The sequence below is a fragment of the Cyprinus carpio genome, chromosome A16 (assembly GCF_018340385.1).
Source record: "Cyprinus carpio isolate SPL01 chromosome A16, ASM1834038v1, whole genome shotgun sequence".
NCBI classification, from domain to species: domain Eukaryota; kingdom Metazoa; phylum Chordata; class Actinopteri; order Cypriniformes; family Cyprinidae; genus Cyprinus; species Cyprinus carpio.
This window is the reverse complement of record NC_056587.1, coordinates 8,151,046-8,166,419: the sequence shown is the minus strand read 5'-3', so window position 1 is coordinate 8,166,419 and position 15,374 is coordinate 8,151,046. Positions and strand designations below refer to the sequence as shown.

Below are 15,374 nucleotides of genomic sequence, written 5' to 3'. Positions count from 1 at the left end.
TATATATATATATATATATATATATATATAGATATATATATATATTGGCATCTATGGTTCCATGAAGAACTTTGAACATCTGGTGGAACCTTTCCATTGCACAAATGATTCTTTATAGTGGTAAAAGTTTCTTTAGATTATTAGATTCAGATTATTTTTTTCATGCTAAGAAAAAAAAAAACTTGTAAAAACTGTTCCATGGAAAGTTAATTGGGGACTCCAGAATATACATCAGTGGTACTTCTTAATATTAATAATAGATGGCTTGATCATTTTACACTTTAAGCACAGAAAAAAACATTTAGATATAACAGGAACTTGATAGAAATGTGGACGTGCACACCCAAAATACACTGCAAGTGAATAATGCAAAGCTGCTGAACTTTGCACGTATCTAACATTCGCTAACTTTCATTTACGCTGTAGGTATGATGATTATAACTGACCATGAATATTCTAGAATGTGTGATGTTGTGACTCTCGATTTCTTTGTATAATCTGTTCAGAATTTGAGTGACAGTTTTGTTTTTCATGCTTCTACCAGGTCAATGTGATGTTGACCTTTTAGGTACTTGATTTACACACTCTTAATAAAAATAAAGGTTCCAAATTTATTTATTGTAATAACTGTGATTACAGTATCATGGGTAATAATCAACTATTACACATATGCATTATGATGTCAACTATCCAGCTGTTGTAAGGCAGCATCACCCTACTCCAACAGCAGGAAGTAAAGATCACTCTGTATGGAGACTTACGCTTCATTTGTTTTGCCCCAGGGGAGCGGGTGGCTGGGTGTGAGTTTTTCAGGGAGATGGATATCGTCTCTCAACCAGTCAGCACCGGTAACATCACCGTATGACTGAGTCTTGTCCCCACATCACAACCACTCTTGTCGGCATGTCAGTCACTTCTAGCCTTTCAACCAGTGGTTCTGCAGTTGCTGTGTGTCAAAACTCAGTGCTCAGCGTTCCAGAAATAACCGCCGCTTCAAGGGAGATGATGGGGTCTCCCAAGCTCTCCCCGTCTCCTAGTTCGCTCTCTCTGCATCTCATGCACTCACAATATTTATGGCTCTCTCTGTCTTCCATTACACATACACTTACACCCTTTGGCCAAAATGTCTATTTTTGCAATTTCTCTTAGGGCACCCCTATAGATGACCTTGGCTTTACATCCCTGAAGACACTATGAGGAGGAGGATCAAGGGAAGGATGTGGAAACAAGAAAGAGGAAGAAAAGAGAGAATGGGTTAAAAAGAGAGAGAGGAAAGAGAGAGCAGGGAGATGGAATTAATGTGCAGGAAAGCAAAAGCTTGGTCACTGGTGACTCACTGGTTGACTGTTACGTAGGTATTCATGTCCTATTCACACCATAGTGTACAGCTAAGCTCTTTACTAGCAATGAGTCACGCAGAGCTGAGGATATCTCAAGCTTCCTGGCATATGATGTCTTCCATATTCTGACTTACTACAAAGTGTGGGGAAAATGTTGAAAATCGAGAGATGACAGGAAGCAAACGTGAAAAAGATCTTTAAAGGGGTTTCAATTTTTCCTTTCTCTTTGGAGTGTTACAAGCTCTTGGTGCATAAAGAAGATCTGTGAAGTTGCAAAGACTAAAGTCTCAAATCCAAAGATATATTCTTAATAAAAGTTGAGTCAACCACACCTACCTAAAATGGCTTGTTATAACACTCACCCACATGTCTAGATCACAATGTGGGAAGATTTGCATGACACCACCCAAATGTTCACGCAAAGAAAGGTGGTGTAACTTGGATTCTCGCTGTAGTATTGCTGCTGCCGCCGCCATTGTGGATCTGTGTGTTTCATTGTGAAAGTGAAACTACTTTAATTGGCCTTCCAAAAGAGGACGATATCCGCTTCATCATGCCAAAAGCTGATCCGTGCTGGTCGCTGAGGAAATACATCAACTTTGCGCTGTGAATCGCTGGATTGGCTTTCACCGTGGACAAAGAGGAGTCCTGCCTGGGGTCATCACATCCGGTTGCCTGCCGGTCAAGCCATTCTCAAGCCCACTCATTCAGCCTGCCAGCCATTCCTCAGTTCCAAATTTGCAAGGACAGTCTGTCGCTTCTGACTCACAGCCTGTAAGTAAGTTTTTTATATTTGAAGAATTTGCCACTGATAATTCAAACGCGAGTTTTGAGCAGTGTAGAGTAGCGCTTGTTGTTTGCCGTTTCTACAGACATGGTTTTATGTTTACGCAGCTCAATACGCAACGCAACGCAACGCATAAAAAGACAGTGTAAGTCATTATAATCAGTAATTATGTCCCCACTGGATGCAACAAATGCCTCATTTATAATGGGTTTTATTGTTATTGTCTAGTCGCGCCAGTTTAGGAGCGTAACATTTCCGTCACACACTTGAGGTATTCAGCCAATCACAACGCACTGGATAGCTGGCCAATCAGCGTACACCTCGCTTTTCAGAACGATGAGCTTTGTAAAAATTGACACGTTTCACAAAGGTGTGACATAGAGGAGCAACAAAAATGTACAGTATGTGGAAAGTAATGTGTTTTTTGAACCTTAAACAGCATAAACACATTGCATTACACCAAATACATAAAATAATATTCTTTTTAGCAACGTCATATGACCCCTTTAAAAAGCAGAAGTAATAATAATATATTTGTCATCATCATTAGGGTAACAAGCATCCTCCAACATGTAACCATCGATCTAACCATGTACTGTATTTGCATTTTTATATAATGTATATATTTATATAATGTATAATTTCTAGGTATTTTCAAAGGGGCTATATGTAGAATTCAGAAGCATTTGTTATTAGTGACTCCGGTGGCCTTTAAGCGAACTGCAGCCAGCAACTTACTGCTTGCGCTCACTGAATCCATTTTCATTGTATTACAGACACACACACATCATAGATACACAGTAATAGATATATAATATTATATTATATTTAATATTAAATTTAATATAATTTGCATTTATAAAATAATAAAACAATAATATATAGCTATAGCTATATATTTGACAGATAAAAAGAGAGGCTACATGTATATTGAGAGCTACATGCTATTTGATAGATGAGATAGATGATAGATAGAAATAGATAGAGAGATAGATAGCTACAGATTTTTTTTCTCTATTGAACAACATACATTCTTTTTTTCAATCTGCTGATAAGACCCTGCATAGATTTGACCCCCCCACCCCCACCCTCGATAAAAAAAAATAATTATAGATAGATAAGATTTAATTTCTTAACTACGCAGATAATATAATTAAACATGGATTTTTTTTTTCTGTCTCGCGTAAGGTTCGAGAACCGAGGAGCATGATACATTGCTTTTTTCAACATCTGTCTGAACCGAACTGGTTCTTTTTTGGTGATTGATTCTGAACCATTCTGTACTAATGTTATGAGCGCATCTAAACCGAAGGCTTGAATAAGGGCATCATGTCTGGCATTACGTCGAGCGCAGAACCGGTGACCGTTTTTTTTTTTTCAATTGGTTTATTGAATCGAACTGTCCGAAAGAACTTTCCTACTGATCCGACTCAACCGGTTTTTGACTTCCATGAGTCATCTTTCGTTATCTGCTCGGCTTGGTGTTCAAAACTTCAGTTCTCTCCTCACAGCCTTCCAGTCCTTCCTGCTTCATTGAATCTCCGGCTTTGGTTTCCTTTTTGACTGATGTCAGCCATTCTATGTGCAACTTGTGGATTAATCAGGGGCGTAGTTTATGGGGGGGTTGGTGGGGGTGTAGGTAACCCCCCCAATATTCTCCATCTTTACAACCCCCTCAATCAACATGAAAATCACAGTAGATCAACATATGTAGAATTCATTTATTTTGTAACAATAATCTTGAGTCCTAATCAATATCATCGCTCTACTCCCCTTCCATTGCAACCGATTGGTAACGCCCACCAATGAGTCGCACTTTCACCTCCCTCGCTGGTATCTTGAATGCAGAGCTAGAGTTAGCGCCAAAAATGACAGAAGCGCAACAGCGGACTATATTTAAAACTGCTGGTCAGAGAGCGATGCAAAATAAATAAATAAAGCATGTCTGAAAAATGAGGTATGAAATATTGTGTAATAGCTACTGGGACATATATTTTAGCCCCCCCATTGCAATGTATTTAGCTAGTATAAACAAGTTACCAAAGCAGCTGTCTTGTTTGCTAGTTTATTTTTCAATAGTGTCTGTAATTATCAATGACAAAAGTAATTCCTGTTTGTTTTCCTTCCTTCCATATTATCTGACTTTTGAACGAATTGGATGAATGAACTCTAACCATTAAAACAGTGAAACCTCTACTGGCGGTCTACCTTTAGCAGTGTGAAGGAAGCTGGCACACACCTACTGAAACCAACAGTAATTAATAACAACACACTGACACAATTAAGAACACAATAAGAACACCATTTTGCCACGGATTTGACTGAATAGGTTTTTCCTATCAGTTCTAAATGCAGTGTGAAGGAATAACTACAGGGAAAGATTGTGTGGTGGAAAATACTTTGGCAAAAAAGAATATAATCACACAAACAATAAAATAACACATAAACAATGAATAAAAGAAAACACACAAACTGCTCAATCTAATTAGATGAGCTCTTATTTACTTATGCATTAGTCCCATTATATTTAATTTATTATGTATTTATTACTTATGCGTGGATTAGTACCCATTATCAATGGATATTTAATTAAAATATTATGTATTTGAACTATTATTAGTTTATGAGGGTGAGTCATGTAGTTTTAATAATAGTGCATAAAAACATAAATGCCATTGCAATGTTTAATAAGTGTCGGGAAACACTTAAATTTCAATCTGCTTAACATTCTTTTTTCACCATCACCATGTTCATCACTTCTTAATATAGTCTTTCCAGCTGACATTTTTGTTGTTCTCTTAAACTTCCAAGTCTTTCCTGCTGACATTTTTGTTGTTCTCTTAAACTTCCACACCTCTCTCCATGTGGAAGTGACATGACATACAGCCAAGTAATGGTCTCTCTCCCATATTCTGGAATTCGTCCCTCTCTGTCCCTCCCTCTTATCCCTCCCTCTCTCCTTCCCTCTCTGTCTCCTGCCATTTGCTGCTGGCAGCTTTCTCTAACCTACAGTATGATTGATGTGGACACAGCTTAAGAGAAAGAATTGTGTGGTCTTAGTCGGCTATTAGGAAATAAGAGAAACAGGTGGGCAAGAATGAACACACACCCGGAGCAGTGGGCAGCCATTTATGTTTTGCTCCCCCCAGATGAGCTCTTATTTACTTATGCAGCAGTTGAGGTAGTTCGGTGCCTTGCTCAAGGGCACCTCAGTCGTGGTGATATGAAGGTGGATGATGTTGACGAAAGTAAAAAAAAGTGCTGTACATACCCAAGTACAATTCGTGCTCTGCCCCTCCAAAGTGCAGACACACGAGCTCACAACCCTTGGATTGCAAGTCCAACACTCTAAACGTTAGGCAATGCCTTCCCCCTTAATGTACACTACTGATTACGTTTGAGGTTGGTAAGATTTGTAAAAATGTTTTTGAAAAAAGTCTCTTGTGCTCACCAATTTCCCATTTATTTAATTAAAAAAAAAAAAAACAGTAATATTGTAAAGCAAATTAAATTTAAAATAACAGTTTTCTATTTTAATATTTTAAAATGTAATTTATTCCTGTAATGGCAACGCTGAATTTTCAGCAATCATTATTCCAGTCTTCAGTCCTTCAGAAATTAGTCTAATATGCTGATTTAGTGCTCAGGAAACATTTCTGATTATTATCACAGCTGAAAACTGTGAAAAACCGTGATACGCTTTCATTACATCAGGATTTTTTGATGAATAGAAAGTTCAAAACAACAACATTTCTTTGAAATAGAAATAGGTCTAGTTGACCTTGACCCAGACAGTTTGAAATATGGATATTTTTCTTACACAAATGCATCAATTCACTTCAGAAGACCTTTATTAACCACCCAGAGGAGCACTTTTTTAATGGATGGATGCACTTTACTGCCATTATAAAGCTTGGAAGAGCCAGGACATTTTTTATACAATTCCGATTGTATTTGAAGAGTTCAGATGCAAAAGCCTCTAAGTGCCATTTGAAATTTTCTTCTAAAATTAGCATTTTTTATCAGGCTCCTATGTGTACGTTCAGTAATTTCACTTTAATGGTAATGAATAGGTTCATTTTTTTCCCATTACAGTAAAATAACTGATCATAAACATAGGAACCTGAGAAAATAACCATTTTAGATGGCACTTAGAGGATTTTTACATCTGAACTCTTCATTTGTCTGTAAGAAGAAAGTCATGTACACCTTGGATGGCTTGAGGGTGAGTAAATTATTTTCATTTTTGGGTGAAATATACTTTTAAGCACAATAGATCTGTTGTGGTTCTGATATGTGATATGATATGAATGTGAAAGAGACAGAGATTTAACGAAATTAGCATTATCTGCTTTATTTCAGGCTTTGCACAGTCTTACATTGTACAAAGGCAAAATCTTCAGTGAACATCCATCACATTTCTCTCATCTAGATTAAACAATTATCAAATTAAGATTAAAACGGAACCTGTTACCTTTAAACAAAAAGACATACATTTAAACGTAACTTCCCATCACCAAGAGAGTGATACCACAGTCGGTACGCCATGAATCCAAGCATGACAACACAGTCAGTAAATCTGTTCGACATCCCACTATTCCCAAATCAATAGAAAGTTTCATCACGTACAGACAAGAACATTAGCCAATCAACGGCAATGACTCATTTATCTGATGAACGAGCCAGCTTCAATTTGCTTTATTGATCCGAACTAATAATCTAACCTCAGCTATCCAGGAACTGCCAATGTGTGATGAAGTGTTTTTTTTCTTAGAGGATAAATGAATATGAGAATTCAACTATAATTCTAAACTGAATCTATACTATGGATCCTAAAAATATCAACTGTGCAGATTCTGGCCACTTAAATGCAGTCATTGTTAAAGGGAGTAACATTTGTGTCTCTCCAGGGAAAGTTGCAGTTTGCCACTTCTGCCAGCAGGGGGAGTTTAGGAGCGATTCGCTCCGTCAGGCACAAAATTAGACCAGTAACATGATTGTGAATGAACTTGTGCTGCAGTCCCAGCATGAGGAAATAACAAAACAGAAGTCTGCAACAGATACACATTACGTAAACTGTTGCGTTTAAACTACAGTTTTTGTCAAATATATCTCCTCCTTTGGTCTTTCTAGTGAGTAAAACCCAGTTTTCAAAGGGCCGAAAACACATATACGTAAAATTCCACTTATTCAATTACTCCTTTCCATGCCCACATCTACATACGTACAGTAAGACAAAGAATTTTAAGCTGTGTTTTGATGGCATGTGATTGGCAGGCACCATGGTATTGTACATTCATGTCTTTACACCAGAGAACGCTGTTAATATGTATAAGTTCAGCATGTGTGTGTGTGTGTTTAGTGTGTGCGTGGCACAGGGTGCTGTAGGGTCATGTGCTCTGCCCCCGTAAAAGGTAGGCGCTGGGAACAGTAGTGGTGCACCACTTCTGGGATGCTTGGGAACACACAGCTGCTTTTTTCCAGTGTGTAACCGCACTCTTTAGTCTGCGCTACGATGATGTGCACACATCCTTGACTCGTCCTGTCGAGAAAGGGAAATAGGGATCTTATATCATCAACGTCAGCATTCAGGACTGCTAACTCATTTCTTGTTCTCTCGATTTCAGTGATACACAAGCATGCACTTACTTGAGGGCGATGGAGTATTTGCTGGTAGCTGATTCGCTGTCTCGCACCAGGAAGCTGGCCTCCCTACAGTGCTGCAGCTGAGCCTCCGCCTCCTGACGACTCACACTGCCATGATACCAGCTAGAGAGAGAGACGAGAAAAGGGGAGGAGATTCTCATTTCCACACAGTACAGTTATGTAATATGATTAGAGAAGGTATACAATGTATAAGAAGAGAATTAGGAGGCATTGAAGAGTAGAACAACTGTACAAATGGATAGATTTGCCAAATAATAAATTTTTAGTGTTAAAGCATCATTTTCAAACTAAAACTCTTAATAAAAATGAAAATGTATGACTTTATTTGGAATTTGGAAAAAATGTTTCATTTTTTTTGTCCATAAAGTCAGAGGGGTCCAGTGTTGTTGAGGATCCCACTAACTTTCATTAAACGGACAAAAACGATTTTCAGAATATCTTCTATGTTCCACAGACAAAAAGAAATTCATACATGTTTGAAATGACTTGAGGGTTAGAAAATGTTGAAAAAATGTTCACTTTTGAGTATGCAAGGCCATGCTATATTGTTAATATAGTGAAGTTACATGCACTTTGTGAATCATGATACAACCAAAATAATAATAATAATAATAATAAATAAAATTTTATAATTAACTTAATTACGAAAATTTGGGCCCTTTGTGTTTTTATTTTGTAGTGTATCAAAAGTTTGGAATCATTGAAAAATGTTAATGCTCACCAAGGCTGCAATTATTTGATCAAAAATACAATAAAATCTGTTATATTGTGAAATATCATATATTTTAAAATGATTTTTTTCCCCTTGTAATTGCACAGCTGAATTTTCAGCAGCCATTACTCCAGTCTTCAGAGTCACAGTTCTTCAGAAATAATATAGATAAATAAATATATAGCTATATATATAATATATATATTATATATATATATATATATATATAATATATATATTAAAACATTAAAAAAAACAATTATTAAAACTTACAAAATAACAATTAAATTGCAAAAACATAATTATTACTACTTACAAAATTGCATATAAATTATTAAAATATACTACAAAATAAAAACATCAAGGGTGCAAATTTTCATTATAACAATGTTTTTGTGCAAATTCACAAAGCATTGACATTCTTCCTGAAGATATAGTTCCTGACAGGTAAAGAAAAGTTAAGATGGCCTCTATTATAAGTGCTAATACACAGTAGCTAGGTGATCATGTTTTATGTCATAGATGTTAATATACTGTGTATTTTAGCACACATAATCTCATTACAGTTTTATTTTCATCATTTCACTCTTTGAGTTTCAGGTAACCCACATAAAATCTACACATTTTTAAGACACAGACACACACACTCACACATCTGTTTCTCCAAGGGCAGGACACACATCACACACACCCCACACACACCACACACACACACACACACACACACACACACACACACACACACACACACACACACACACACACACACCTCTGTTTCTCCAAGGGCAGGGTGGGATCAACTATTGGTGTCTCACTGTCTGGGATGGTGCTGGGAGATGAAGGGGAAGTTGGGGACGGGGGATTCGGTCGAAGAGTTTTAGGGGTCCAGCTCTTATGTCTCAGTGTCTGCTGTTTTCCAGTAGGAGAACCTGAATCTTCCTTGGCCATGCGCTCTATTCCATCAAACTGAGCTGTACACAGAAAGAAACATCAACCACCAGCATAGTTTTTATTATAGCATCTGCCAATAATGACATCTCCCCCCCAGTGCTATCCCAAATGTTTCAAACAACTGCTACATCATAAGTTCCTTAAAAACATGAACTAACTTTTAAATGACTGTTTAATAGTTTTCCTCATTATGCTGTGTCTATGTATCGGTAATGCTAAATAAAGAAGATGCTTCTAATATGAATGTGAGGGATGTTACCTGACAGTGCCCTAACAATCTGCTCCTTCTTCCACTCCCAGGGCAGCTCATACTCCGCTGGTGGTCTGGGGTCAGACTCAGGTCGGGTCAAGGGAATTCCCTCCAGAACCTCCTCATATGGGACATCATAGATCTGAGGAGGTCCAGACCCCTCACTTTCTCCTCCATTCAACACTACACACACTTTCAGCAAGTCCTTCGAACCTCGTCGGCGAATCTCTGCATAAGGACACAAATTTACATGTATGATCAGAACTCTTTCCAGAAAAGATTTCAAGGGATAATAACAGTACTAGAAAGTTATTTGTAGAACATTGACCAAGTAAACTAGTTATTCTTAGGCTGTAATTATGGAGCGGTCTCACATTAGCAAAATTTTACGAACAAAAAAAGGTACATTTTCTATTATCAACAGTGTAGAGATGTATGAAGTAAAGATAAAAAAAAAGTCACTTTCAAAATATGCAGATTTCTTTAAGTCAATACAAATTTGAATGACCAGAAATCTGTGTAGGGAAATCTTACAGCCTCATGTGAAATTCCAGATCGTGTGGATTCCTATAGACTAGATTTTGCAAAATATTTGCGGAACAACAGTAAATGTGACTGCACCTTTAGTCTCACATTTATCAAGCTTCTACATATTCTCATATTTACAAACCATAATATAACACGTTCTGTTATGGACCTTGCATTTGAGCAGCCAACCACTGCTCACTTTTTCCAAATGTATTATTAAGTAGGACTGAATTAATCACTCTCAGTTTCACTGTAAGTGGAAAAGGATGGCCTTACTTGTCCCTCGAAATCACTACCTACTGTAATATGCACATCCAGATGCTTCATTTACAAGTAAATAGCCTGCATGCTAAAGATGCAAAACAAGCTGTCAGCATTAATGAGAATTCCCTCTCTTTCTCACCTTTTTTATCCAATGTGTTAAATATTGCAATATTTGTTAAATAATTATTTAATGTACTTAATAGTAATTGCAAAAGTTGTTAGAGCTAATGGTACTGTTGTCAGTCACTTTATACACCAAGTGAATTTTCCCCTACATTTATTTGACACTTTGCTAATAAATCGCTGTATAACTGTTGAAAGAGTACCAAGATAGAAGCTTATTCTTTTCTATTCTATTCTATCACCTTAAAAGTGAGTGAAACCACAGGAAATAATGACTAAGTCAAAGCTGAATGTAGTATACCAACAAATACCAAGACAAATCATAAGTTTAGGTTCTAAGTTTAGATTTTACATTTAGACTGAATTTTTCAATTTGTTTTTATCTTTAAATAATATAGATGCAGATTAAAATATGAAAAAGAGAAAAACAAAACCTTATTACACAACACAAAACATATAGATATCTTGTATATAGACTTTTTAAAGAAAAAAAAAACTTTTTCTATGAAGAAAATAAACAAAATGTAGCATTTTCTATCATTCTCACCCATAATTATAGAACACTGCATTTTCAGTTTAGCACTTTTTACTTTCATCTCAGAATCTATGTAAGTATGCATCTATTCATTCTTCAAGATTTAAAGTTCAACATCAACAAAATATTGCCTGGAGCTCCATCATTCTCCCTTCACTCACTGTTTCTTTGCTGTCATTTTGTGTCTGGCCTATTGTGTGAGAAAACAATGGTCATACCAGGGGAAAGTCAGAACGAGTCTGTGATTGGCTGGCTTAGCAGGCCACTTCCTGAGTTCTGGGAAGTGATTGGGGGAGTGAGGAGTGCTGGGGGGTCTTTCTCACATAGCCAGGCATACTGGGGGGGCGGCAGGGGTCAATTTCCTGTCCATAGAATGGGGCAAAGGAAACACAGACAGGAAACAGGAAGCAGAAAGAGGAAACTGCACCCATTGTCCCAGCACTGTCACCGTGGAAACCACCAAAGAGGGGAGAGAGGGAGTCGTGATTTTTCATACCCTTCAAATCCCTGAAAATCTACTCGCAACACTGACATACTGCGTATGGGAAATGTTTTAGATGAATAAACAATTAAAAGAAAGAGAAGTAAACAAGAGTAGAGGTGGTGTACCTGTAATAATGAGCTGGGCATCATAAGGTTCCATGTACCCATCATTCTCTCCTTCTCTTTCACCCTCTCTCTGTTCCCTCGTTTTCTCAGCATCATATGGGACAGCATAATCCTCCAGGATGATCTATTATGAGTGAGATGAAAAGAAGAATAGAAAGAGATATCAGTGATTTGTGTTCACGTCTACACCCTCAAAAGTACAGAGATATTCTGAGTTAGGTAAAAGTTCAACTCAATCAAAAGCATTTGTGGCATAATGTTGATAAACACACAAAAAATATTTTGACTCGTCCCTCATTTCTTAAAAAGCAAGGAAGCAGAAATTGAGGTTTCAGTGAGGCACTTACAATATAAGTAAATAGGACCAATTTCTGGAAGATTTAAAAGCAGAAATGTGCAGCTTAAAATGTTTCTAAAAGCACTTATGGTTGAAACGTTTATTATTTGAGCTGTGAATTTGTTCTCTTAATTTTTATGGTTGTTTTAGGGTTAAGGCATTACGTTATAAAATTGCATATTACTACACAGAAAAGGTTAGAATGCAATATTTCACTCTAAAATAATATTAACATGCTTGAGACTATACTATTGAAACAGTGAGTAACAATGAGTATTTTAATGTTATGGATCAGACCTATTCCATTGTACATGCCTCATAGTTTGTTTATTTTTTCAGAAAGGGAGGAACAAGTTGAAATTGATTAATAATTGTTTTCTTTTTCTTCTAACATATCAATGTAACATTAAATTACATATCAAAGTAATCAGTGTCATGCCAAAAGTGCTATTGATTGACCTTGACTTTATATGAACTTACAATATTCTGTAAATAATATGATACAAATGTTCACTAGTGGAGGTTCTACAATCATCTACTTCAGAAATAGTGCAAAGCCAGCTAAAAAGAGCATTTAGTGAAAAACCTGGAGTTAAATTTCATCTTACTGGGTGGAATTCTTTATTCTATCTCATAGTTGAAGAGTGTTCCTTTAGCTGAAGAGCTTATGCTTATTCTCCAGCCCATCTTTCCCCTTTCTTTCTCTGATTCTCCCTCTGGACATAATATTTTGTGTGTGTGTGTGACCTCACGAGATTCTTATTTCTGTGCTATTATGTTCAAAGTGTATGTAGCTGGAGGGGTCCGCAAATGGGAGAGGATACAGTCTATGTATCAGGTGACATAATTCTTCAAACACTGCCTTCACTAGGGACTAGAAGAATGGGATGGAGCCATTGTGTTGTGTATGCATTGTATTCTTTGCATATTTGTGAGCAAGGGTGTGTGTGTATGCAAACACAAAAGTGTGTTTCCCACAATGACAGAGGGAAGAGTATGCATGACTAGGAAAAGAGACAGGAAGAGAGGCAAGGAAAAGGCTCTCATTGTGTTTGTTGCTTTTCAGCTCCACTGTGTCTGGTTTTAACACAGCAGTTCAATGAAAAGGGAATATAGGGAAAAAAGTGAGCCGTGTGGAGGGAGCAAAGAAAGATACGAAAGAGAGAAGAGGGGGCTGAGAGAGGGGAGAAGAAGATATTGCTTAAATAAAGAACTGGAAGGGAGATATTGATCTCAATTTTCAAAACAAAGACATTTGTTTGGTTCTCACAGTCAACAGGATGACTGGGAAAATTGAAGTATGTCAAAGAACACCAGTCTCTGAGGCCTACTTTATCACTCGGATCAGGGCTATTCTTACTTTATCCCTGCTGAAAAACCCATCCTAAACCAACCTAAAATGCTGGTCTCAGCTGGTTTGAGTTGGTCTTATTTCAGGTCGTCAGCAAGTTGACCAGCATTTAAGTTAAGAGAACCGTAAAAGAACCATTAAAATAACCTTATTTTGCCCCCATAAGTGTGAATAACATTTTAAAATATCTAAACCATTTTCCACTATGAAGAGCACATTTTGTGGGATTGAAAGGTTCCATGGATGCTCGAGTTCTTCATGGAACCATAAATTCTAATAAAGAACCTTATTTTTTAAAAGTGTAGGAGGTTAGTTTTTTTGTTGTTGTTGTTGTTGTTGTTGTTGTTGTGCTGATTTTTTGCTCAGAGATGAATTTACACATTTTCATAAAAAATGTACATGATGTAATTCTGATTATTTATATTTTGTGGTGTTGCCTCATTCACAAACTTACCGTTTCTGTCCTGATTGGTGACTTGGCCCTCTCGCTGTCTGGAGATGATCCTCCTACACTTGATTTTGGATCATTAACCTTGATCATTCTGCTCATGTACGCGTCAGCAAGACTGGTGGTCCGCAGGGTGCGATGGTCTTCAAACCCCTCCATTTTGGTGTTCTTCTTACTTTTCCCAGGAATCAGAATTTCCCATATCCTCCCGTCTTTTATCGAGCCGGTGCTGGAGTGGTTCCGTCCCAGCTCGATGGCCGAATTTTTACGATTTCTCCCGTGGAGCAGCGAACCCACACCACCGCCACCACACGAACCCACACTGCCGCCGTTTTCCGCTCCAGAATTTTTACGCAGACTCCCCTTCGAACCAGTACCGACCGTCAGAACCGGTTTGGGACGGGACTGAGTTCCCGATTCCGAAGCAGAACGGATCCGGTCGGATCCAGTCTTCAAACTAGTTGGAAAATCTTTAAACCACTTCGCCATGGTGAATGTGCACAGGTGTCGGCGCCACTCTCCATACACACGCACAACTCCTTCAGGAAACTAATCGGCTTCTAAAATATCACTATGCCCTTTTTATTTCTTTTTATTTTTGCCTAATTAACAACACTTTAACGTGCAGTTTCTTTTAACCAAGTATTAATTTTAATGAATCTGTAAAATTGATTTAGGGAAAGGTTCCGAATATTAAAATTCCTCTTATGTAGGCTAATCTTGTTTACAGAATTTATCCCATTCGTATTTCTTTTCAGGAAACTTCTTACACTCTCAACTATAGGCTATACTACGATTCTTCACATTGGAATATTATGTCTTGCTTTTGTTTGCTCCCAATTATTCCCGCAAGATAAAGAGGAGTCTCTGAAGGGCATAAACGCGGAAAAATTTAAAGTTTTTCTTATCTCTCGCTGAAGATCCCATTCCCGGTATATCCACTACAAGCGACTGTCTAAATGAAGTGAAGGGGATGTACATGTACGTGCGTTTGTGCCGCAGCTGTGGGTGGGGGTGGTTTCTGTGCCTCTGCAGGCAACTACTGTTCTCCTAAATGGGAACTTTTCACCCACCTGTAGATGCAAACCTACTGCTCACTTAATGCTCTGGTGCTCAGCAAATATTTTTTTAGCTTTATCAAACCGATTCCATTTAGCCCCACTTGACACACTTTTTACTCCAGTAGGTAGACTATTTTACTCAGTGAAAGTCAATTTCTGGGAAAGTCTTGGTTAACTAAATCAACTATAATAAACAGCTATTTGACATTCCCATCGTTGTACAGGGAGTAGGCCAGTATATGTCAATTTCTGGTAAATAAATACATTATTAAATATACAGCTATATTAAACAACTATTTGACATTTCCACAATTGTTAGCTACTAACAAAAAAAGATAACTGAACACATGTTGGCCTAATAGCGGGGCATGTTGTCACATGGAGTAAGTCGTCAAATTGGAATCTGTAAAT

The 15,374-nt window shown here is 37.4% G+C and overlaps 1 protein-coding gene across 1 annotated transcript; it reads right to left on the bottom strand.

Annotated features, from left to right (window-relative positions):
• Positions 1–6,455: 6,455 nt before the first annotated feature.
• Positions 6,456–14,875, bottom strand: LOC109105383 (SH2 domain-containing adapter protein E-like). Its single transcript, XM_042772383.1, has 6 exons — positions 13,909–14,875; positions 11,767–11,890; positions 9,717–9,935; positions 9,276–9,477; positions 7,777–7,896; positions 6,456–7,669 (listed from the first exon to the last, which is right to left on the bottom strand). Exons 1-6 carry the CDS (start codon positions 14,389–14,391, stop codon positions 7,486–7,488), a joined length of 1,332 nt encoding a protein of 443 aa, XP_042628317.1. The 5' UTR covers positions 14,392–14,875; the 3' UTR covers positions 6,456–7,485.
• Positions 14,876–15,374: the final 499 nt, after the last annotated feature.

Bases quoted from the DNA above. Each gene is read 5' to 3' on its own strand.
- LOC109105383 (XM_042772383.1), bottom strand. From the start codon at position 14,391: ATGGCGAAGTGGTTTAAAGATTTTCCAACTAGTTTGAAGACTGGATCC. The intron at 7,897-9,275 runs GTGTGTGTGTGT...CTCTCTCTCTAG, and splicing joins CTGCCCTTGGAGAAACAGAG to CTGGTATCATGGCAGTGTGA. The intron at 7,670-7,776 runs GTAAGTGCATGC...CTTTCTCGACAG, and splicing joins AAATACTCCATCGCCCTCAA to GACGAGTCAAGGATGTGTGC.